Below are 26,802 nucleotides of genomic sequence, written 5' to 3'. Positions count from 1 at the left end.
CACCGCATTGGGAAAGGACTGCTCGGGCATTAAAGAACTCATTTTCAATTGTATAACACTCATTATTTATTTTAGGGGAGAAATGGCTGAGAGATGATTGGAGGCAAGAGGAAATTGCCTCCTCACAATCTAGACATGTGGTGTAGTTTTTCTCTCACGGGAATTTGAGAAATTAGAGATAAAGAGGAACTTTCAAAACTATGGCATTGCAAAGAGACGATAACACTGAGAGGATAATCATGCTTCCATACTTTATAATATTAATTCCAGGTTTGCCTAAAATACAGGTAAGTGGGCAATATAGGTTATTAAAAAAGTATGAATGTGAAATGTCCTATGTAATCAATTAGAAAAATTTATGACAAATACTGCCCTGACATGTGACTAACCAACCCTCATTCCTGAGACCACAAATCATGCTAATATGTGATTGCAAATGTATCAACTACATTGATGCTCATTATTTTTCGCCTGTATATGAAATAACTGTTTGGTTGTATCACATCATATCAGTTAAAGAGGTCAATGAATAATGAAGTTCCAAATGATACATTGGCTTCAAGAATGACTTTCTGCTCCATGTGATTCCAGATAGTTCCCATCCTCTTCTCTTTCATGCGCACACAAATCAATTTTACATGAATACCTAATTACAAATTTGAACACAGTAATTCCTTCTTTAACTCCAGGAAGCCACGGTTGACCCCGAGGTAATTGTATAGTATGCTTTATATTTACTTAAGCTTCCTCTTTTTGCATTAGAGTCTATCTCTTTGAATCTATAGGGTGTCTGTAAAAAATTACTGATGAAATATTAGCACATTTACTGGTTTGCTATAGCAAAATTTGCAATTTTTCCAGGTAGTGTTTTCCACAATATATAATAAATAAATTCATGAAGCCATAAAAAGATGTTACCTTTTATGAAACATATTATTGATTCTACTGAGACCTAATGCTTTCTATAAAAATAGGAGTATTGCTACTTTGTAATAGATGAAAGTTTCTTTATTTCATGACAACTTAAGTATGATTAAAAAGACAAGGCTAAGTGTTGCACCAAAACTACAATTGAAGACCACATTGGAAGAAATTACCTATATCTTTTTAATTTGGGTAATGCATCAATGTAAAAAAATAACATAGGAAATACAAGTTGACAATTTCAAGCTCTAGATACTGAAATAGGAACATTTATTATGCATACCAAACATGAATTTGAATCAACTGTGGAAGATGAAAATATGTTTGGTAAAGCAATAAGGACTAGTTAATGATTTTTTTAGATTCTAAATACCAACTCTGGACAAATGAATCTTTATTATAACAAATAATCTATTGATAAAGCAAACAAATTTATCATTAAAAAACTATGATGATAGCAGCCTTTATTACTCATATCCTGGAAACAAATCTTAAATCTATGCACACTTCCATGGCAAAAGTTTCTGGCTTCCCTCTCTCTGGTTCTGTTTGAACTCCAAGCACTCAGCAAGAACACTGTAATCACAACTACCTAATTTTTGTTTAATGAACAAAGCATGTTGTTCTGATAATCGTACAAAAATTTTAGGGAAGCTCAGGAACTCAAACTGATCATATCAATTCAGTGCTGACACATGAATAAAGAGCAATGACTTTGGTTCATTCTATTCATTGAAGGATAGTAAGATTATTTTTTTTAATTCAGGGTTCAACAGAAACACACGCATATATTTACAAACCTTTTATTTCGAAGACTGATTGTCAAATCAAATAATTCTGGTGGGCATCCATCTGGGCATGTATTCTCATCAATCCTAGCTGGCAGAGCAAGTCCTAATTCATCTTCATCATCTGAAGTGTCGGAACTAGATTCCGAACTTGAACTTTCTTCATCAGAAGCTGTACACAAGGTAAATACACATAATATGGATTGTAATTATTCAGAAAAATCCTGATGAAATTAAGAATTCTTGAAAGTATGACAAAATGAAGTAGATATTAATGAAGAGAGGGCTCGGAAGACAACATATGTAATTTATAACAGTTACTTTAATAGGTAAATAGATTAGAAAGACTAGCCATCAACATTTTTATACCCTGGAAGTAGATCAATAGCTTTCCTATAAAATGCCTATTTTAGAACAAAAACCTTGGCATGATTACAGACTCATATTTATACCGGCATGCATTCACATTGGAAAAATAAGAATGGGTTCTAGTGCTATCCTGAATTTGTACATTATTTGCAGATATTTCTTTTAATTTTAAGAAATGGGACAATACAAACAACTTTATATTAGCCAGAGGTATACAAGCCATGCCTGTCTCATTTATGAACAGAAGAACCCAACATGTCTATCATTTCTCACCCCTGAAAGGCCTACGGAAGGGTCATAGGATTATGGCCTTCTAGCTGTACATATCTAAGAATTACATTTTTACTCCCATTGACAGTACGAGGAATAATAGTCAGAACCTGAAATGCCATCAATCCAAACATATCTGTGTGCCCATTATCACCGAGACAAATGATCCAAAAATTAGTTTTGCTAATAACCCATGAGAATAAGAGCTATCTAAAATTTACCTTTTCCTGTGGGCTTCATTTTCATGAACTGCAAATGAAGCCACTGGCTACCCTACATGTATGCAATCTAGTCTTATTTGTCAATAATAATAATAATAATAATTTTATTGGACATAAAACAAAATAGTTTTGCAATAGTCTTCGTCATAGAGATACATAGTTTAGAGATTATGGTTACATAAACACATATTTAGATACAACGGGTAAATATCAAATTTCTCAAAATACATTTGGTGAGACAAATGATTGTATGTCTATCATGGACCACACAATTTTTGAATCAAAAAACTCATTTACTGAGTAGAATGCTTTTTTAGTCAGCCAGTTCCGGACAACTTTCTTAAACTCGGGCACACTCACAACTTTAGCCTCAGAGGGCAATCTATTAAACAAACGAATTTTTAGAATATTGAAAGAATTGCTGTTCTTGGCTAATCTGCAATAGGGAATGTCTAGTGTATCGCTGTTCCTTGTATTATGAGAATGGAAGTTAGACCTTTTCTCGAAAGAGCTAAGGTTTTCCTTAACATTACATAGGCATTTAATAATAATATACATATATACCAACAAAACCAAAATATCCATCAACATGATGCACCCACTAAGCTTGATATACACATTTGGGCAAGATCGTCTAAGGGAGGGACAACACCACCAAGGAGCCAGATTTTTTAACCCACTTCCTCCAGATTTGAAAGCATCTCCTTCAAATACTTTCAAGCATAATCTTAATGCATACTTGCTTATTAAACCTTTGGATGGAAGATCCCAAGCCACTTTAATCGTTGAAAGGCTGGTTTGTGAGTGTGGATCCTCTGTAACTGATGCAAAGGTGGCCTCATATAGTTCAGGAGCAGAGAACATCGGGAGAACACTGCATGGACAAAAACCTCACACAACAAGAGAAGTGAATCAGAGCATGGCCCCGCTAGTGTTCCTCTGGTTTGGGTACCTGCAGGCCATTTGCCTCTAATTTCCCATGATCTTCCCTTCTTCCTTCATTCTTCCATGCCTACTTTCCACTACATTCCCTGCTCTCTCACACAACTCAGTGCCAGGAGTTTTGGTTTCATCCAGATAATGTTATGCCAATCGTATGTTATGCTAAATCAAACATCTCGCAAATGTGTGTTTACTGTAGGAGTAAACAGTAATATATGAAAGATGACTGTTGAGAAGTGATGACGGCAAATATATTAGGGTCGATCGCAGCTAGTAGCAGCCCTAATCCAGGATTACTTTGGTATTTAGAGTTCATTGTTTAGAGTTCCTTGTAACTTTGCATTATCTATTTTTTGGAAGTTGGGAAATATATTTTTATAAGTACCTCGGGAGAATCGCAACAGGCTCCAATGGCTCCTTGGGCATGACTTGTCATATCTATCAATGCATTTAAGATGATTATACGCACAAATATTGATGGTATTTTTAGAGCGTACAAGTCTTTCCATGGGTAAGAGAGAGCTATGAAGCAGGTTCAGCAAATTATTTGGATTTTCCATCAAATATGAAAATATTCAACATGTGTAAATTTTAGCTAATGAAACCAAAGTAATTCCAAAATGAGTGGAATATGAGAACGAAATAAGAGACACTGAATACACCAGGAAAGTTTACAAAAACACTTACATTCATCTTCTGCTTTAACTTTAGCTGGTTTGAATTTCTTTTTGAAAATTTTCTTAAGGATTCCAGCAGAGCTACTATTCTCGATGGCGGCTTGGAATTTTGATATTATATCCCTCTCCACCTCAAGAAGGCTTTCAATAGTGATTTTTCTCATTTCCAGTTTGCTCCTTAAACTGATTATCTGCAGGCAAAGAGAGAGCAGTATTTTTAAAGTATTTAATGCTTGAGAAATATAATTCTCTCAAATGTCAGTTGACTACCTTTGGAAGTAAGTTAAAGGTATTATATATATATATATATATATATATATATATATATATATATATATATATATATATATATATATATATATATATATATATATATATATAATTAAATATTGTGCCTGATTGAAAAAAAAAGAGGAATCATTAGTTTTCACGATTATATAAGCAGAAGAGAGAACAAATTGAGTAGTTTCAGGTGTGATTTTGTGTAATTCAAATGTAATAAAGAACAGGGAGTGAAAATTTTCCAAGAGATAAGTTTCTTTTAACGACAGAGTTTTGATGTAATACATCATCTTCAGACCTGAAGATGATGTGATACGATGTAATATGACTTTGTATACAATGAAATTCGATGAATTACATCATCTTCAGACCCAAATATGATGCACTACACGGCAATCCAAAATTAAACTTATCTAGTGAAAAATTGTTACTACCTTTTCTTTATTTTATTCATAACAGAGAAGCTCCAATGGAAATGCATTGGAATCTAGGCAAGGGATTTTAGGGATGGGATTAGGACCGAGTGATTTAAAGTTGCAGGATTAATATTTTTAATGGAAATTAAGGATTCTAGAACTTTATTTGTTTTGGTATTTGTCTTCAATTTTATTTTTGTGGTCTGATTTCAGAGCATGGCCATTCTAATTTTCTCTCCCTATTGAAGGCAGTTAGTAAAAGATGTAAGTGCAATGAGTGGTACTGATACTAGAACAGAACCTTAATTGATACTTTTGCCTGCAAATTTGGGGTAAAATGAGTAACAAGAGAGATTATAGCAGAAAAATAATTGAAACAACCGGATTTTCCCATAGACGGCGTGTGAAAATTCACACATCAGGGTAGGGGGGCCAGTTCCTTTCCCTGTGCCAGTTATGGTTTCCCAGGAATACCTGGTACCCGAAAACTCACTTTAGCTTGGGTGGAGCTGCAGGTGCCCAGAGTGCCTTGCCCGGGAATTGAACCCGGGACCCTCCGGTCAGCAGTCCAACGCTCTACCCACTGGACTACCACAACCCATATATATATATATAATTAAATATGTATATGTGTGTATATATATATATATATAATTAAATATGTATATGTGTGTGTGTGTGTGTGTATATATATATATATATATATATAATTAAATATGTATATGTGTGTGTGTGTGTATATATATATATATATATATATATATATATATATATATATATATATATATATATATATATATATATATATATATATATATATATATATGCTTTCGTAGACGTAACACGGAAGTGCCGAATAGTACAATACACAGTAACACACAATATAGAAACACAAAAAAAGAAGAACACTCACACGTTATTTCTTGATATTTCGACGGAAACAATCCGTCTTCCTCTGAAGATATAGAAGTAATCATTACTTCTATATCTTCAGAGGAAGACGGATTGTTTCCGTCGAAATATCAAGAAATAACGTGTGAGTGTTCTTCTTTTTTTGTGTTTCTATATTGTGTGTTACTGTGTATTATATATATATATATATATATATATATATATATATATATATATATATATATATATATATATATCCCTGACGCCATCTCTTGGCTAAAGAAATGGGGGGCTTGGCGACATATTAGACCCACGGATCTCAGGGTAAATTACGTTTCCTCGATAGCTCAAGTGGTTAAGAGCATCCGCCCGGCAAGTGGAAAGATCCGAGGTTCGAGTCCCGGTCAACGAAATATTTTTACTCTTGTGATCCGTTCGATTCCGCATTCCCCACCTCTATTGTGTTCGTCCTTTATATGTGTTCCTATCCCTTTTCCTTAAATCTGTTTCTGTATATATGAGTATTTATTCGCCGTTAGGCGGTATTTCGTGTTTGAATATATATATATATATATATGCCCCTAAAAATTATATATAGTGTGTTGTAAAAATGTCTATACATAGATTTTTTTAAATTTTGGCTTCTATACTCATTCAAGATAACTATGAAGCCCTGAGCGTGCAGTATCTATAGAAATTCATGATAACCACCAAGTTTTGGGTGTGCATTATCGATGGGAAAATACGGTAATGTTGAAAATCTTCAATACAAAATTCAGCACAAATTGGTATGAATACATGTTTGAGGATAAACTGTACTTAAATCTGGCAGAAAAGGAAAATACACCAGAAATAGATGATTCCTGGCAATGTTTTTCAAGAAAAAACTGCAGAAAGATTGAACAGAGTATGTTGAAAAGTACAAACAGGAGAAGGAAAAGTAATGATTGGCAGAATGGAGACAAAAAAGTTCTGCTGGCAATATAATGGTTATGTTGGCAAGTCAAGACATCACTATGTGAGACACCACATGTATTTGATACAAACACAGCCGTGTATAGGAGTATTTATTGTGAATTTGATGAGTTGGAGAAGACATAAGACAGAGAGTAAATAACTCTTAAATTCAAAACAGAGCAACTGAAAAACACAAGAGAGAAATACATACCTTTTCCTGCATTTCATTTCTTTCCTGCAGTTTATCCTGCACTTTCTCAGCCAGCTGCTCTTCCATGGCTTCAAAGTTCTTGATTATGAAAAGTTCCTCCAAAAGTGTGATCAGAAACTGCTCCAAATATTTTAATTTCAAGTCCAAATCACTTCTCTGATTGTTCAATACTTGAATTTCAGCATCAAACAAATCAATCTCCTTATGGGCAGTATCAAGTATAATGCCAATATTATATATATTCCTGGCAAATTACAAAGCACTTCATGATTACCTAAATTATGTTTTTGTGATTTTCACCATGACTAATTTTTTTCTGCTGATTAATAATATCCGATATATATTCCAAAATGATTGCTCATCATTTTTAGCATTCTCCCTCACAGTAAAAGCCAAACTAAAGCACTGCACTTAAGCATGATTGGAAACTAGGATGTGCAATTGGAAACTCACGTCATTCTTTTAATGAACAGCAGGTCTCCCTCCCAAGGTGTATTGATCGTATTTGATGAAGCAGCACTCTCAAGATCCTTTCTGGTAAGAACTACCACATCTGCACTGAGCGACAGCTCACCTCTGCAGTCATGGACCCAGTCCACATGCCTGGCTAACATTTTGCTCAGTCCCTGATGTTTGTAATCAGATTCTTCTTTCGTTTGTTCAGGGTTTTTTCCCTGTTTATCCAATATTTCCTAGAGAAATGAAAAGAATTGATATTTTCACGATAAAAAAATGTTTTAGAGTAATTAAAAATGTTTTAGAGTGGACTTTCCTTCTCTAGCAATTTACACTTAATATCGACCAGTATTTACATTGCACCATTTTATACAGGGCTTTTAATTTTCACGTACGTAAATGACATTTCACGAACAGTGATCATTTATAAATTCAAAACAAACTTTGTAAGGATCACTATATGACGGTCACTCCATTTTACTTATTATAATCATTATTGATTACATCCACCCTGTTCGGTACATGCTGATACTTGTATCGTTAAAGACCAAATAATATTTTCAACTTTAGGTGGAATTTTCTCATTTATTAAATAATTTGCCAAATTATTTTACTGCAAAGGGTTATTCAAATTGTGAGCGCTGAGTAGGAGTTGAAGTCATTAAAAGGAATTAAAAAAAAACATGATAATATTGAAATTACTATGAAGTACAAAATTAAACGGCATATTGAACTAATAACATGTGTTAGCCAGTAAACCACCCAACCGACAGTTAGAGAAAGGCTGAGTAGCTCCACTAAGTATCATTAGGGACATGCTAATATACGGCATAAGCATGCAACTAAAATAAAGGTACCTAGATGCATGGCATTTTGGATAAATGTTATGGATTGATAAGTGTTCATAAATATTAATGTAACCAATGCACTCTCAGGAATTGATTTTTGAATGGATGCCACACACTCCCATGTCTTTTATTTACTAATCTGAATATGATGACAAAAGTTTCCTAGCTTAATAATTTAGCAATAGATTGATAACACTCTTCAATGTATGCCTATTCTCTTAATAATTTACAGATGTGTTAACAGTCAACAAAAATAGATGCAACTAAGGTGTGCTGTTACAACACAACATGGTTGTGTAAGCACATGATGTATCCAACCAGCAAAGTCAGAAAATGGGTTCCGAAGGTTTTATTTAAGGATTCGATTCAAATGTTGAATCAATGGATTTGGTGGGATAACCAAATCCCCAACTATTTCAATTAAAACGCTCATAATTGCCATGGCATCATATGGTCCCCTCCCCTTTGTCTGACTGACTCTCAACTGCCTTGTGGTGGAGGAAAATGAGTTATTCCACCACATCTTATATTTATAGTTCACCATCAAAGGACTCGATTTTTCCAGGAGCAGAGGGCAGCGTTATGCCATTATGGTGTCAAAGGCAGTTATACAAAACTCACAAGGCTGTGTTAAACCTATGAATGTACATGGATTTTGAATGATAGCCAAAGTCAGATAGGAGATGACCTAATGTCTCCAGCTAAAGCCGATCAGACTAAGTCTAGCTGTAGCTCGTGCCCATCCCTTGGAAGCAAGGCGTCCAAGTGTGTTTACAACACCGCATTGACATGCTAAGACATTGGCTTAATACTTCAGTCCCATGGCTCTCACTAAGGCGATTGCCAGCTCCTTCGATAGCCAATGTGTTCCCATGTTTTGAAATAAATTTCCATGTGTGGGCTTATCAGGATGTTTATCGAACAGTATGTTTCGCTTGGCTCTTTTTGTTTCCTTTTATTATGCATATTCAAAGATTTTCAGTCTGGTAGCGACATTCACCGTCATTTTATACGACTATCCTGCCATTGAGTCATTTGTACAAAGGAAGCAAAGGAACCCAAATAAGAAAGCCTGTATGTCAGCCACAAGTGCATTTGCTCTTGCTCTACAAGATGGGGTGTGCATGATGTTCTGTGAGCCTTTCACTCCAGTGCACATGCCTACGATGGAAACTATGAGTTTAACACAATATTGAGGGTATTATGTATATTCAGACATGGTCTGCCCAAAATATACGCAAACTGGTGCAATCTGGCATCAATGACGCACACTGTATAGCCCCTTAGCCCACTAGCGGCGCTAGTTGTCTGAGGCCCAACGAGACGTCTGTGCTTGGCGGATTGTTGAGCTGTGCAAATGGTGTCAGTTATGTTAGTTTCCGTTGTCAATGTTTTTACTGTTGGTCGAAAATGGAAATTGACGAAATTACAGAGCAAGAAATGAACATCAAGTTTTTGGTGAAGTGCGGTAAAAGTTATCAAAAAATTGCTGAAATTTCGACAGCTGTTTACTGCGATAATGCTTTGAAGAAAACATCGTTTTCAAATGGATTAAGTATTTCAAAGATGGCTGACAGGACGTCACGGATGATGCAAGGCCGGGACGACCTTCAACCACCTTTTTTGACGACAACATTGGTCGTGTGCGCTCCCTTGTCCTTAACGATCGTCGAAAAACTGCCTGAATGATATCTGATGAACTGAATTAAGAAAAATCAACAGTGTACACTAGTTTAACCAAACATTTGGGTTAAAACAAAGTGTGCAAAAATCGTGCCCAAGCGGCCAGTTGATTCTTTGCCAGTTTCTGACAAAAAATTCAATCACCTTGATCGTAGATCATCTTCTTTATTTGCCAGATCTCGTCCCCTGTGACTTTTTCCTATTCCCAAAATGCAAAAATTCGATGAGGGGACATCACTGGGAAGATGTGGACACAACAAAGCAAGGAACGACGAGAAAACTAAAGAGTCAAACATCCGAGGACTTCCAAGGGTTCTTTAAACAGTGGAAAAGAAAATGGAATAAGTGCATTGCACCCTATGGAGAGTACTTTGAAGGGGACAAAATCAATGTAGACTCAGAATGTAGAATTTTGTAAAATAAAGTTTTTATGGCCTCAGTTTGCTTGTTTATTGGACAGGTTAGTACATTTGATAAATATACTATTATTATTACTTTCAAGAAATCAGTGCGAATTTTCTTAAACCAAAAGAGACAAACCCCTAAGGAGGAGAAGTTTACTACTAAATAAGGTAGAAATGATAATTGGCGTATGGATTTTTTATGAAGTGTGTATAGCATTCTGTTTTTGGCAAATTTCAGTTTGGACTCTCTCCTCTGATCCTCTGAAGAATTAATTTGCACCTTAAGCAAACATTCAGTATGTATATGGTATATGCAGGCAGATGGTTATTTTTCGGCAAATTTCTGGGAGGGCTATTGAACAAAGTTAATCTCAATCCATTTTCAATCTGATGTAGTATACAAGTATGATGTATGAGATAACTTTGTATGTCATGAGGAACTAACCTTCAAAACTCTTGCTTTAAAATAAAGATCACTTTGTTGACTCTCCGACGGGTCTTCAACTCCTTTCATCGAGTCCTCAATGAGAGTTATTAGATGCCTTAAGAAGTAACACAATGAATCTTTCACTTCAAGAAGCCTGTGTATTTCATCGTTGAACTTTTTCTTAGTTTCATGTATCTGTAGGAAATAACATACATAATTAATAAATATGGGTAATAATGAACATAAAAGGAACCATTAAAATCAAAATAATTACCTCCAAATAAGTTTTCAATATCTGGTCATACTTTTTTATGGCTGTAACCCGAAGGTGGGATGGTACGCGATAATTAGTGCTTGTTTTCAACCTGTAGTCGCCAATTGTGAGTTTGGCATCAGCAATTGACTTCATGTCTGCTTTGTCATTTTCATTTTCACTGGGTTTGCTTTTCAGCAGAATATCCCACTGCATGAATAATTCAAATATTTTATTTAAAACTGCTGCATTCAATGACATGCAAAATGAATGAAGTTAAAGGAGTTTTGCCGGCATTTCCAGTAAACTCGGAAGGTGAACTTTCAACCTGAAGAAGCCGGCAGGTGGGAATGAAATCCACCCTAGTCAAGGAGCATGGTGAAAAATAGATTAAGAGTGCAGAGATCGTAGAATCTACACCATGGAAGTCTTTAAGTAAATATTTCAATGAATATTTAGAATATTATTATTATCTTCTTATAATATTTATCATGGAAAAAATATTATGCATAGTAAAATTCAACAGCTGAGTAGAAAAATTCTTAAATTTCAACAAAAGCATAAAGTTGAGATTGAAGTTTATTGTTCTCAATAAATTTATCATGACATGTTTTTTGGTATCTACCTTCAAACACACCTCACATATCCAGAGGGTTTATGGAACAATTTCAACAAAAATAATTTAGGATAAATAAGCATTTTTTAAATCACTTTCTTAGAAATTGTCCTAAACTTCTGTGGACTTATGAAATACTTTTGACCACTGTTTAAAGTATTACAAATTAGAGTAGTGTTTCAAAAGTTGAAAGCTAAACATTTTTCCTCATTGAAGTGGTGGCAATGGTAACCACCAAAAGATTAGGAGAATGGGTTCAATACATACCTCTAAGCTCCTCTGATCTATTTTCTGCTGGTGAGTCACATATTTTTCCATTATTCGCATTGCTCTGATTCCCATTTTAGTATAGTCTATATTTCCCGGAGGTGCGAATGCTCTCATTATCGATTCAAATGTTGAAAAAGTCGGCATTAGATTTTTTACTGCTTTAGGAAGAGTGGCATCTCTCTCTTGAGACCTTTTGGTACATAATCAGGAATTAAGAAACTAAAAAATCCAATGGATATGATGGCATATCAAATTATTTGATAAAACTTTGTCAAGAATCTTTCACTTCACCTATTACAAATATAGCTTATGAATTGTTTCTAACTGGGAAAGTTCCTGAAAAATTAAAAGTAACTAAAGTTATTCCACTACATAAAAAGGGAGCCAAAGACCAACTGAATGATTACAGATCAATCTCACTAGCTTCATGTATTACAAAAATACTAGAAAAATTGATGGAAGAAAGAAAATTAAAATTCCTCATAAAAAATTAGGTTCTTTCTCAGTCACTGCATGGTTTCGCAAAAAAATAAAAGTGTAGAAACTGCATGCAGTGATTATGTAACTGAAATTGCCGAAGCTATAAGTTATAAAAAGCATGTTATAGGGGTAAATATGGATCTATCAAAAGCCCTTAAGCCATTGATTCTGTAAAATCTAGCATTCTTTTAACTAAACTAGGACATTATGGTATCATAAAAGTAGCTCATCTCTGACTTACATCTTTTTTGAAAAACAGGAAACAGTTTGAAGAAATTGTCAGAAAAAATGGTGCTACCTATAAATCAACCATGAAAACTCTTAAATGTGGTGTTCCACAAGGTTCCGTATTAGGGCCTTTGCTTTTGCTGAGGTATGTGAATGACATTGAGAAAGCCATATCTCACTAGAGAATAATAACATGGTGCTCTATACAGATGACATAAGTCTAATAGCAGGACATACTTTATCACCTCAATTGGAAATAGATATGTATGCTATTGTGAATTCAGTCGCTCAATGGCTGAATGTAAATAATTTACAACTAAATGCAATGAAAAGAGTTTACTTGATATTCAGTAATAGAGACCTTCAGTCAAATATTTCTGTAGAAATAGGAAACTACTTGATTTCTGAGTTAGAACATACCACCTTATTGGGTTTATAAATAGACAGCAAGTTAAGCTGGAGGTTCCAAATGGAATAATATAGTAAACAATTATGCTTAGTCCTATTTCTTTTAAAAAATCTTGCTAACTATTGTAATTCAGAAGTATTATAAATTCACAATCCTTGAGGAAGTATTTCAAATATCAGAAAATCATGACTATTCCCTGTATATATATATATCAAGAAAATAAATTTTTAAAAAAATGTTGAAAAATTTCCTGGAAAATAATGTTTTTTAAAGCGTCCAAGAGTACATAGAAAGACCCAATGCAGGCAAATCTGTTTTTTTAATCTTTAATACTCATATATTTCTGGTACTTTATTATTCCTATGAATTTGTATGCATGTTAATGCAACTATAGATGTAATTGAATCTTAATGAAGCCCATACAATTATGTATTGTTCCATGGTGAATAAATCTATATATCCAATATTTGATTTAATGAATTGAACACATGGAATGGGATTATCAAAACAAGGACCACACACTATGCTCAGCCAGTTTCAGCATCATGGGAGCTGTTTTAAGGGAACTGTGTTAAGTGGACTTGAGACCATGTTTTTAGCATGAATGGCGGCATGCACTGCTTCTTTGAAGAGATGCCATCATCCAGCCACTATGCCAAATTCCATAGTTGACAGTGTTATCAAACGTTTATTATGTTGCTTCCCACTGTACAGTCATACCAGTAAATGGTTCTATCATGCATGTTAATTCCAACAACAGCATTTGGGGAGGCAGCATGCTATGATTGAAAGCAACATCAATATTACACCCTCTTCCATCTAAATAACTCCTGCCAAACATACCCCTCCAAAGGAAAACACACGGAGCCAGCTTAAGATACTACCAGTGCAGCCTGCCTCCATTAACACCTTCACCTAGTGGTCATCTCCTTATGTGGCAACATTTTTCATTTGACACCATGAAACTTCCACGTGAATCATTCTTTTTGGATAGAATTACATAATATAAATAATTACAATTGCTACACTACAATATCCTTCATCTATGGAGGAATAAATGTTCTTATCCGCAAACACTGGGTGCAGAATTTAAAAAAATAACTTCAGCAATAAAATAAAATTAAACTAAAACTTAAGACTCTCTGTATGAAATTATTTTGTCAGTAAAAAGAATATTTGTGAATGCCTTACAATTTCATGCACACATGATCAAAAAACAGTAATTGAAGTTGTACCTTCAACAGGTTTGTTATTTTCACTGAGACAACATTACCTTCATTCGGATTTTACTGAAAACGCATCTTTAAACCAAATAAGAATCAACACTATTTTTTGCTACACCTTTTTTGTGGTCATTCAACATTAAATGCACCCATCCAATGAAAATCTCAGAGTATGCCCCTATACAACAGCTGTACTTACACGAACATTCAGGTACTCGACCTACTGAGTGCATAATGCAACAAAACCTTCCTATGGCCTTCAGCCGGTGAGCTCACAGCAATTGAATTGCAATTCTTAATTTGTCATTGAATAGCTCATTATCATAGAATTATAAATTCATATTTGATTTCACAAGGTCAGGGATGGGCTTACTAGCTCATGAGGTGCTTTGCATTTTAAGTCACGAGGAGATCTACTAACCATCTTAGAGGTTACAAGCAGGATGAATTTAGAGATTCTTAGATCTTTGATCAAAGAAGGCAAATAACCCTTGAAATGCCAACTAAAACATACCCTTGATCTGCATTTTGGACAACATTGTTCTATGATACTATCCACCAAACCAACAACACCAGCCAGGATAATGTAACATCTACATTGGCTCGTAATAATGATTGGGTGGGGGGGGGATGGTTGAAGAATGATTTAAAGCATCCATCTCCTGACCAGAGGGGTTGAGTTCAATTCTTAATAGCTTTAGACATCCAAGCTTCAGCCAAGCTGTTCTTTTTTTTTGGCACCAGATCTTCTTGGGAAATGGCAGGTAGCACAGGGAAAGGAAATGGCCTCATTATCCTTAAGTGTGATTTCACTAACCTTAGGGCTCTGTCCTCACCTCTCAAACCAACCTTTGAATTGAGAACTGTAGTTGACAGAGTGATTGGTAAGGAAGCATTTTCAGAGTAAGTGGAAGAATATAGGAAATATGAAATCAAAGAAAGGTAGGGAGAGGCCAAATCACACAAGCTAATGATAAAAACAAAATTTGAGCCGAGCCAAGGACTTTGCTGGTTTGCTCTTGAAAGACCTCCCAAGTCTGAGATTAGAGTGAATTTCAGGGCAAAAGTATTTATTTAAGAGGCTCCTAATTGTATTGTATTAGTGTCAAAGATCACCAATTGTTCTATTGAGGAATTTGGTAGTTATTTCTGTGAGAATATTAGTGGATAAAAGCCCAAAAAAGGGTTAAAACTTGTATAGAATTTAAATACCATTTCAGATAAGCAGCCAAGTAGGTTTTTTTAAAATTCCTACTCCTGCCATTCAACAAAAATGGATAAATTGTGAGTACATATTCTTTCCACAATCAGCTTACCTGAGATCCAGTTGTTCTTGACCCAGTTTCTGAAGGGTTTGTTCATGACTTTCATGGAAGTCTTTTGTCAATGATTTATACCGATATCCTTCCAATGTAATGTTATTCCTGTTGTCAAAAGCATCAAACACTTATGAAAATCTTAACATTTTAACTCAAATCAATGATCAAGTAAATAACTGAAATCTCAAACACTGACCTAAATCCACTTATTTTAAGATCAGATGAAGCCAAGCAATTTTTGTAGCAGCTTGCAATTTTATCCCATGCAAGCCTACTCTTTTCCATATCCCATGCATACTTCCTATGTAATATATCCATTTGCTCATTGTTATAGTTTTCGGCTAATTTTGTTACTTCTGGGTGAAATTCAAAGTCTAGAGGGGAAAACTGTTGTGACTTTGGCAGGGTGGCATTTCTGAAATACAAATATTGGATGTTTCCTGAGAAAGATTTCAAAATTTATCAAAGATAATAAGATATATTACAACAGTCCAAGAAGTGCCTGTGCTTATAGCAATCAAAATTCATTTAAACCATAAATTGTACAATTCTCTAAATCTTAAATATCTTAAGCATAATCATTTTTAAACATGGCCTATTGACTAAAGTGGGCATTTATTTTAATGTAATTCATTATCAAATTTATTATTACATAATCATCTGCTTAATATTTTCGGTTAAATTCCACCAAATGAAGGTTTTTTACGGTTATTTTTCTGAAAATGTTCGCCTGTATATGCTTCACATGAGGTCTCAAAAGCCTTAGTCATCAAAATTCAAGAATTCAATACATTATGAATCAGAATCCACTCATATATAATCCATTCACTTTTGCCAAATATTTCATCCATGAGTACCAGGGAGAATTACAGCTTGCATGTAATATCTTAAGAAATAGGCATACGTACCTATCCTATTTACTTACCTTTCTTTGATTGACTTGAAATGTCCCCGAAGTTGGTTGACCACTGCTAACATTTCCACTTTGTGTTTATCCATTGATTCTCTCCTTTTTTCCTCCTCCTCCTTTTGCTTACACTCCTCTAAGCTCGGAAAGAAATTCTCATCCAAAATATCTTCCACGCCTGGCTAACGTGAAGAAATGAAGATGATGGAATCAGATTACAAAATGAGAGGAGGGAACCCTGGGCTAATTTTCATATGTGAATGAACGTAATAAATAAGGTGTTAAATTTTAAGGCTCATAATAACATATGTCATTAAAATTATATGGCCAGGAATATGAAGGTTTTCCTTTGAATTCATCTTGCTTGAACATTTAAATTGGAGATGGATCAAAATTTGAAGTACATACAATAAAATTCCAATTATGTGATGCCAGGTTATCCAGTGGGCAGATTAACCATCAGCAATAGTAATTCTCTCCCCTCCTAATCACTCACATACTTTCCCATCTTGACTTATTGTATGCAGCAGCAGGCCTCTAATCTATTAGAAAAGTTTTCCCTGCCATACTCAAGTACATTACTTGAGTAACTTATCATTGTTTAATTTCACTATGATGATTCTCCCAAAACATTGCCTCCATATTAGTACAACCAGAGCCGGCAACTGTCCATGCCTTTCCTACTGACAATCATACCAATATTTTCATTTCCTTCACAAAGATTCTTTAAAAATTGGAGTCCTAACCTAATTTAGCTGTAAACATTATTTACAAACATTGTCTGAATGCCCATTAAATAGACACTTAGTGTTCAAAGGTGTGAAGAGAAGCCATCAGCGCTGAATATTTGGGAGTAGTAGAGGTCAGTGACCTTGATTTGTTAACTCTTTGGGAGGTGAGAAAAGGAGGAACAGAGGTTGGGGCGACTGGGTCCTCTCAAAGGCCATCTCAAGCAGCCCACATGCCACTCACTGTTCATGAAAGTCAGATGTTCTTCCGAGCTACCATGTACACCATTGGTTATTATCTGCAAGGAGCTGTGGTGGTGGTGGATAGCATCCAAAGACAGGTGTGTGCTGAACCCCATAATTGTAATTAGTCCGGAATATAAGTTAGAATCAGAGGGCCTGTTTTTCCTCTTCATATATCTATGCATTTCATGCAATGGGAGCAATAATTTCTGATAAATAATTTTGAACACTTACTCCCCAACTATGCCAAGAGGCAAGGAAACAGAATCGGCATAAATTTTGCAACTGATCATGTGCATAAAAACCTTCACTGTTGACTTGGCTGCATAAAAAGAGGTATCAGAAGTGCAAGGAACCAACTTTTAACTTTTACCTTCAATTCTTGAGAATGGTAAATGGAATGGATCAATGAAATGGCAAGAAAACCAAAGAGACTTCAGCAAAGGATTAATTTGAGACATATATAATGTACCTCTGAAAACAAGGCCACCGTACCCCATCACTTATACACCTATATATATTTGATTTTTCAGCTTTTTCAATCAACCGCCCTCAAATACCATGGCTATTTGGCACTTTACTCAACTTATTTAATTCAACTACAAGGGCTAATGGAAGAAGGGACTTTGTGGTCTCAATTTTGCCCTAATAAAGATGCTTATCTATCTATCTGACCATCTTAAAATAACTTATTCTGGGGAGATATATGATAGTAATAAGTTATTCTGGGTAAAAATAGATATACCAAGTAAAAATCAATATTAGAATACACTTCTACAAATTATATCGGTAAATAATCTTTTGAGGTGCTTAATGGAAATACCACAAGGGGACATGGTAGGGATTGAAGAGAAGGTAGGGGTGGTAAGAGGCAACCTTACTGGTGAGCAGGGCCTTGTGCAGCTGCCACTGCGCGGGGCCTGACGTGGTTATAATGTTGCGGGAGCGGTAACAATGTGATCAGCGGAAATCCTAGCCGTGCATTCCATGGCTTTTTCTGTGAGGCCCTCGCGAAGTCACAAAATCTCTCACATGATCATGATTCATAACATATTGGTAATTGACATCCATGAGGCCTCGGCAGGGCCCTGGATGCCCGGTGCCATTGCCACCCTCAAAGGCCGGCAGTGGTGATGCCATTATTGGTCAAGAAAGAAAGAATGATGAAAACGAAAAGCATGAAATTTGTGATTCATGTTGATAAAATGAATCATGGCTCATAACATAACGTATACTCTCAGCAACCCTGCCTGTTTATCAACTTCACATTCCAAATGATTAGGATAAAAAAACTGATTAAATCAAACATAGATTTACTCATTTGGCAATGAGTTGACTTTTCAACAAACAAAGAGATAAATGTAAAATTTGTTGTCTCAGGTGTAACTTTGTGGAATTTGCATAACATATTGAAATGTAATGAAATAATTGACTTTGTAATTCCACACAAAAGTGTGTGGAATTACAAAGTCAATTATTCAATTACATTTCAAGAGATAAATGTACTTTCCACTCAATAGGGTAACAAACTTTCTTGAGATCACATTACTTTTTGGAAAAGCTGATTGAATTCAAATCAATTCTGTTAACCGTCTACTGCAGTTTCTTACCACAAAAGACAGTTTTTTAAACAGATGAAGGTTGGTGAGCGTTTCACTTCTGCGCCTGCCCTCCGGCTCTTGGAATGAATTAAAATTATATGAAAAAAAATTTCCATCATCTCCGCAGCTAAAGAGCGTTGTTCCATCAGGACTGAAGCACAACTTTCGTATGGTACCCATGGCTGAATCATGCATGGGCAAGAGCAAATAATCTGAGAAATCCATTGGATTTGCTGATGTAACGTGGTTGACCCTTATAATGCCATTCGCCATTCCAAATAAGAGGTATTTTTGGTCAGGTCTGAAACAAAAGTTGAAAAGAATTTAGATAAAAATAAACAAATTTACATGCATTCTAAGTGGTACCCTGAGAAATAAAACTATCCTAGGCGTTCATATTTTGGCGTATCACATTGTGAAATAAATTATTCATTTATTATAAAAGAACAGTAATACTGAGGAAGGGTTTGAATTAAATGATCCTTAGTTTAAATTTGTAACAGCTCAGGGGAGAACGGAGCGAAGAGCTAGAGAAAATAAATCTCTGGACTGATAATTACTTATGGCGATTGATTTCTTCAAAAGAATATTCCTTGGCCTAATTTATTAAATCTTTTATCATTTTCTTCAATGTTTTACCTATCTTGAAAAATTTATAATTTTCATAGTCCCATGTACATCAATGGAACCTTGAAAATAAATTTACAAAAATAACAAAAAACATTAGATTTTACAACACCAAACACCTAGTTGAATACATACTTATATGTAAGGTATCAATTCCAGAAGTCACTGATGAAAGTAATTAATAAACAAGAGAGTGATTTTTTTAACAATATTAAATCTCTACTACTTTGACAAAAATTATTGCAGGAGTCAACTCTATCAATTTGAAGGCTATAGCCTACAACTTTAGAGCTATCAAGAAGGTTGTGAGAAGGAAATGCTGGCACTGAAACTTAAGAATGATGACAGAAAGATGAATTGATGATAAATGCCCTTGAATCACAGGAAAAAACACTAACAAATCTCAACGAAAATATACTTCACTCACGAAAAAATATAACAGTGTACTTCTGAATCCTCATCACCTTCTATGACAGAGTGTGAAATAGGATCTGGAGTCTCCAAATCATATTCATAAAGATAGCCAGCATCATAGCCCCCAAGAGATAACAGAACACTGCCGGATTCCGTGTAGAAACCAAACAGTATGGGACTTGGTTCTTCAGGGATGTGCAATGGCTCCAGTTCTTCCTCTTCTTCCGAGTCAACTGAAAACATAATGAAAAAAGCCATATTGCACAATTAAAAGTACATGATAATGTATTCATTAAAAAAATAACGTTACTGGGGAATTTTCATGAAATTTCACTGCTAAAATTTGATCATGGAGGTACAAGGTAGCTCAAGAGGAATATAAAATATAATCAGAGTATTATTTTGATTTGTAGGTTTCAAGAAGGAATGAAGGGAGGTGCAATGGACATGGAATGAAGAAGGATTTATTGCAGAACTGTGGTGACCAGTTGTGTTTTGTTAGGAAACACTAAGAAATGTAGGAGTGTTTAGTTTTTTTTCTATATAAAAACCTACTTCAAATGGTAGACCACCAAATGATAATAGCCTACATGTAAAAGGCCAAACCATTAAGTGCAAATAAATATAGGAAGGTGAATTAGAATAATTACATAAACAGGACAGGATCCCAGGTTTGAGACATATTGTTCAGCACACTGAAACATTTATTTATTTTATTTATTTATTTATCGACTTAATTGGGCGAGGTTGAGACTAATAGTCCCTTCTTCCACCTAACCCTACATTACAGACATTACATTGCAGACAATCACATACAACCAAGCCCTAGATGGAGGGAAATCCACCTAGGCGGGAATCGAACCCGTGACCTTTGGGTTGTTAGGCGAGGACGTTACCCCACCGCCACTGAGGCCGGCAGGAGCATTAAAAGACATAAACATGAGCCATTAAAAGACATAAAAATAGTTGTGTGCTGTCCATTCTCAGGCGATGAAGGGCATGAGTTCAAATCCCACCCTAGGCATGGGTGCTGAGTGAACTATGGTTGTTTGGCACTCAGGGAATCGGATTTGAAGCTCTCATTAGGGTCTGAGGGATAGAAGGGGCATCAGAAGTGTCCAGATAAATAAAATTTTTATTCTTAAAAACCTGTCAATTTTAAACAAAGGACCAATGAGAGCCTCCAGAATAAGCTTGTGCAATTAAAAAAAAACAAGAATAAATGCTGCCAAAGGCTAATTTATGTGGAAATCGAATGTGAAAAAAAGAGCACAAGGAGTACTTACCCAAATATGTTTCAGGGTCTACATCATATCTGCCCCTTTCACGCATCCCTTCCAATTCTTCCTGCTTGGCCTCTCTCTTCCTTGCTTTCTCTTCTTCTCTTTTCTTTAAGTATTGATCTCTAAGGATCTGAGACTTGACACTTTTGAATACACATGATTTCTGTTCAACTTGTGTCAGTTCATATGATACCGTTGTGTCATGGGTCTCACTGGGAGGCAGTTTTAACTCTAAGAAGAAGCCATTAGAGCAGCAAACTAGCACCTCATTGAACTATGGAAAAAAAACAGAATTTAAATTAATACCTTTGACCTAATGGTTATTGCTCCAAGAGGAATTAATTCACACGCTTCATGAAACTCCTCACCTAAAAATTCAAAAAGGAATTTTACTCTTCAATTTATTTATATATTTATTTAATTAGCATTAGTCCGCAAACAGCACTTTTTGCCCTTTACATTGAACTATTGATAGTGAGAACAATGGAGACAATTACAAACACCCAAGCCCTATGTGGGGGGAAACCCACCCAGGCGGGAATCGAACCCACAACCCTTGGATTGGCCAACCAGGACGTTCCCCCACCGCGGCTTGCAACATGTAACATGAAATCAAACACATTCCTGTATTATCTAGCACATTATTTATGTGCATCTAGTAATTTGAAAAATGAATTTTTTATTTTACTTAAGATATTTGAAATGAATGCGCGAAATATCCTAAAGTAAAAATAACATAATCTTTCAATGTCTAGTTTTATTATTATACATGGCAGCAATATGGTGATAAATAGTACACCAATGTTTGATCGAATAATACATTAAAGGCAATAATATGACCTTCTCAGAAACGCCAACAGCAGCAGTGCAGCTTTCTTTCAAAATGGAGAATTGACCACACTATTACCGGTGATAAAAGATATATATATTATTTTTAAATAGATTAAATAAATTTAAAAGATAAATATATTAGTTTTAGATTAGGAGGAAAAGCATGCAACTACCAATCAGAATTCCAACTACTGAAAACTAAGTTTGATGATTATCGTTAGGGAAGGTTAATTAATATTAACATTTAAGTTACATTTATTTACATATGTATGAAATGAAAGAGGTCCAGCAGGGAGACGGAAGCAGATTGGGTTTTAGTTGTCGATATGCATCTATAGAAGATGAACACCTCAGAGATTGAACCACTGATGATTTTAAGGGTGATAATCTAATTAAATTAATAAAATAACCTAATCTGCCAGGCATCCTTTAAATGATATTTGATTTGACCCTGACTATGGCTCTTCAAAATGTGTGATAATTAAAGGAAATACAAAGCAAGAACTGACATTGAGAGAGGTGGGGGACCAAATTGAATAAACACTGAAATAAGACAGGCATTCACTGGAAGAGCAGAGTCCTAGCAGTATATATGAGATGCAGTGAAACCACTCAGTACGTAACAAGGAAACACGAGTCAGAGATGTGGACAGGGTGAAAGAATCCACGGAATGTTTCTCCCACATACCCTACTAAGAATTTGAAATGCAATGCCTGCGAGAAGAAAGACCATCACAATGAAATGACTCTATGAACAGCATAGCAGCTGTGATTAAATGATTGATACTCATGGTTCCATCTTCACTGATTGGAGCTATTTGATGGCAAGCATGAAGCCTAGAGAAGTTTTTGAGACCACTCTTTGCTTGACTTCAAGATAGACTCAAAAGTTGAAATGATAGCCAATCTGGAATGGAAGGGAAAAATAAACAAGATAACTCTCCACGTCAGTTAACTGGAAAGATTCTTGCTGACAATGAATCATTTTGGGGAACCATTGGAGAGGAGAAAACAGGGAACACGTATTAACTATTAGGGTATACCAATAGGAAATTATTTTGATCTTTATCCTAAATAGGGTATATTACAGTGAACAACAAGCTGTTTCCCTGAGGGATAAAAGAAAACTCCTTATTTGAGAGCTGATGGCAAGTATTAGCACAGGAGATGAGGCAAGAGTATAGAATAGTATGATGAGAGATTGGTGATATTGTGGTGACTTTTGCTGAGGAGATAACATTAAATAAAATGAGTATTAGAGCAGGCTTAAAGAAAGGAGATTCCTGGTTCACATTATATCCACTGAAAATAGAATTAAACCCAATCCTCATGAGGCAATTACAATCAAAGACATGTCCATACTCAGGGAAAGGAATAAGTTGTAAGCAATGGTGGAGTATCAACTAAAATAGAAGTCACCTGACAGGGTATAATGAAACAATTGCATGAACTTCTCTCAATTATAAGGAAATAATGGATAATAGTCCATGTGAAGCATTTTATGAGTTAAGCAAGATTCAATGACTTCTCGCTCAACTTTGTGGAAGTTCATGTTCATTTCATGAAAAACAAAATGTATTTTTCGCCTGATCTTTATTTTGGTTCTACTAGTTTCGATGCTTAGGCGTCATCATCAGGTACAAATTACTCAGGTTGCGGTCAATTTATATACCATTCATGTGGGGGAAGGAGTGGGTGAGAGAGGGAGGGGAGGGGGGAACCACCACTTCTCCCACAGTTAGCAGCAGTTTTCAGGGGAAGCGACCGACAGCTGAGGTCATTGGCGCCATTAGGGATTATGGACAGGAAAGGATGAAGGGTGGAGAGAAACCTGGCGTCGGCATTAGCCTTCTCTTAAAGAAGGGCACCAAGGGGTCCGCAGTTTAACTGTCCCATCTGACGGACAGCGTACTCACTCAAAGTGCCCTCCACAAAGCACCTCAAGTAGGGATGGAGATACCACTGAAAAATATTAGACACAGCCAGGATTCAAACCCAAGCCTGGATGGAGTGCCAGTATGAGAGTCACCACTCTTCTATCACAAGAATGGTATATAAATAGACTGCATCTTGAGGAATTTGTACCAGATGATGATACCCAAGCATTGAAATTAGTAGTACTGTAATAACTCTCCACGCCAGTTAACAGGCAAGATTCTTGCTGACAATGAATCATTTTGGGGAACCATTGGAGAGAAGAAAACAGGGAACACGTATTAACTATTAGTATATACTTCTATTATACATTGTGTTCTTCATTTCATGAAGTTATTGAAGATATTCATTTCATGCTCAACCGTGGCGACAGTCAACATCTGTAAAATTACAGTGTCCACACATTCAACTCATTACAGCTTTTAGGCTGCATTTGAAAAACTACAGCATCATGGGAATTGGAAACCTATGTATTACAGTATAGGAGTCTTTCATTCACAGCATAATTGAAATTCTTAAGTGAAAAACCTATATGCTGTAATAATAAGTCCTCCACATAAGCGGGTATACAACAGCACTCGATGAGAATACGTACCATACAGTTGGAAATCATTACGAATACATGACGATAATGAAAATTACCATGCATGGTTTCCAGCTGATGTGCATCACTTCACTTGGAACATTTACAAATCCAATGGGATTCATTTTGATAACTCTATCTACCCTTGAAAAATCAAATAGAAAAACTGTCCTATCATGACTTCCGGACATTAGTAAGCTGCAGTTGGGGTTGTGCGAAAGAACTGTGAGAGCTTTGGTATGGGGCCGAACAATCTGCAATACAACAAAGTCTACTTTCTCCAACCCATACTGCACATCATGGACATCATCATCCAAAGCTTTGACAACTTCTGCTGCTTTCAATGACATCAGTTTTGTGGATCGGCCAACCCAAAAGCTTTTCCCCCTCACTCTTCCAGCCATATCCTCACTGCTTCCCACACTGCTAATGCTCTGGACACTGCCAATGATCTCTCTATTTTGTTCCAATGCCGACAATTTCTTCTTCATTTCCTCAGTAAATGTTTCCATGCTTCCGTACAGGTTGGATGATTTACTTCCAAGAATTTCCAAGCAGATGGAAACAACTCGAATAATGCCATTAGCAAATCCCAAGATTAGAGTTCCACCTCTTAAATCTACCTGAGGGCACAAAAAGTTGTTCTGATTAAAAAAAAAAATTGAGTTTTCAATTGCTTTCATTCAGTTTTAAGAGACTGGCAGACAAAGTTTTGTTTCTATCTCCATAGGAAGTCATACCTTCATAGGAATCCACAGTAAACTAGAACCTCTCCCGGGGAACATTTTGTAACCACGGAGCTGCCGAGCTACCCAGTCATATATATACAGGCCACCCTCCTCACTGAGCACAGCTATTAGACTGCCAGTGGGGGAGCAGGCCATTCCAACTATTTTCCCAGCTGGACCACGGAAAAGACACTCTTTTGCGGTACACCGGGCTGAGAAACTAAGAAACATTCTCCATAAGGCTCCTTTAGCATCCTGTTCAAAGGAGATGCAAAAAGATCCACTGTAAAAAAGTGAGCACTCTTGTCTTTCAAAATCATTTCCAAATGATAGATTAACTGGAATTTAATCTTTGTTCCCAATTAAATTCAACTATTAAATCAGTGGTCATTTCTAATTTTGATTGAAGTTGTCTGTACTCTTAATAATTACCTAATTCCTCTGTTAATTAAATACTTAAATTTAATATTAATAACAGCAGTTATCCTAAGGAAACAAATAGTGATACATAAATACTTAAAGGCTTTCAAACACTTTTCAAAATGAAAAGTTGATCAATCACACAACATCAAATTGCAAAAATGAAAATGAGCACAAGCAGCCTAGTACAATAATATTTCAATGAAAATTAATCTTTAAGCTTCCTCGACTTCTATCCGATGGATGTTTCATGCTGCTTCCAGGAATTACTGTTGCAAAGGTTGGCAGTTTTGCCCCCAATCCTATAGGGGTGTTTAGGTCGAAGTGATCTTCAAAGTCTCCTGTATGTAGCGGCCGAATTGCAACAAAGATCACTTTGACCTGAAGATACCTTCAGAACTGGCGGAAAAACTGTTGCCCCACAAGTCAACCTATGCCATGGTAATTTCCAGAAGCAACATGGAACCATATTTTAATGTTAGTTTTTTTAGTTAGTTTTTTTTCCCCCAATTGACAAGTACATAGTATGGTACAAAATATCATACAATTATGTAATCGTATAGGGTACGTCAAGAAGTACAGTAACTGGATTACTAGCCAGAGAATAAAATAAAATTACACCTACACATATACTCGTAGTTAAGGATTTACACGATATAAAATTAGAATTACCCAGAATTGAAGTAGTCGTTCACACTGTAAAAACATTTTTCATTTAAGTACATATATAACTTATTTTTAAATATAGAGAGTGATTTCTCATTTTTTAAACTAATGGGAAGCCTGTTGAATATTTGGATGCACAGAGAACGAGGTCCCTTGGACATCATTGTCATGCTAGCAGTCACTACACACAGATGATTTCTTGTCCTAGTCCCATAGGCGTGTGTGCCATTATTTGATGGGAATAGATGCATGTTCTTTTTTACAAAAATTAT

At 35.6% G+C, this 26,802-nt stretch overlaps 1 protein-coding gene across 1 annotated transcript in view; it reads right to left on the bottom strand.

Annotated features, from left to right (window-relative positions):
- The window catches only part of LOC139700368 (cilia- and flagella-associated protein 44), a 53,990-nt gene that overhangs the window by 8,491 nt on the left and 18,697 nt on the right, over nucleotides 1-26,802 (bottom strand). Inside the window, exons 8-22 of the mRNA XM_071599008.1 lie at nucleotides 25,457-25,699; nucleotides 24,776-25,339; nucleotides 21,371-21,641; nucleotides 20,098-20,317; nucleotides 19,053-19,344; nucleotides 16,490-16,653; nucleotides 15,761-15,979; nucleotides 15,562-15,669; nucleotides 11,903-12,095; nucleotides 11,041-11,229; nucleotides 10,785-10,961; nucleotides 7,402-7,640; nucleotides 6,949-7,192; nucleotides 4,202-4,382; nucleotides 1,725-1,884 (exon numbers count right to left, since the gene is read on the bottom strand). Coding sequence (XP_071455109.1) covers nucleotides 1,725-1,884; nucleotides 4,202-4,382; nucleotides 6,949-7,192; nucleotides 7,402-7,640; nucleotides 10,785-10,961; nucleotides 11,041-11,229; nucleotides 11,903-12,095; nucleotides 15,562-15,669; nucleotides 15,761-15,979; nucleotides 16,490-16,653; nucleotides 19,053-19,344; nucleotides 20,098-20,317; nucleotides 21,371-21,641; nucleotides 24,776-25,339; nucleotides 25,457-25,699 — 3,464 coding nt within the window. The remainder of the gene's footprint in view (nucleotides 1-1,724; nucleotides 1,885-4,201; nucleotides 4,383-6,948; nucleotides 7,193-7,401; nucleotides 7,641-10,784; nucleotides 10,962-11,040; nucleotides 11,230-11,902; nucleotides 12,096-15,561; nucleotides 15,670-15,760; nucleotides 15,980-16,489; nucleotides 16,654-19,052; nucleotides 19,345-20,097; nucleotides 20,318-21,370; nucleotides 21,642-24,775; nucleotides 25,340-25,456; nucleotides 25,700-26,802) is intronic.

Source organism: Hetaerina americana, unplaced genomic scaffold (assembly GCF_022747635.1).
Source record: "Hetaerina americana unplaced genomic scaffold, ioHetAmer1.1.p SCAF_10, whole genome shotgun sequence".
Taxonomy (NCBI): domain Eukaryota; kingdom Metazoa; phylum Arthropoda; class Insecta; order Odonata; family Calopterygidae; genus Hetaerina; species Hetaerina americana.
This window is presented reverse-complemented; position numbering and strand designations above follow the sequence as displayed.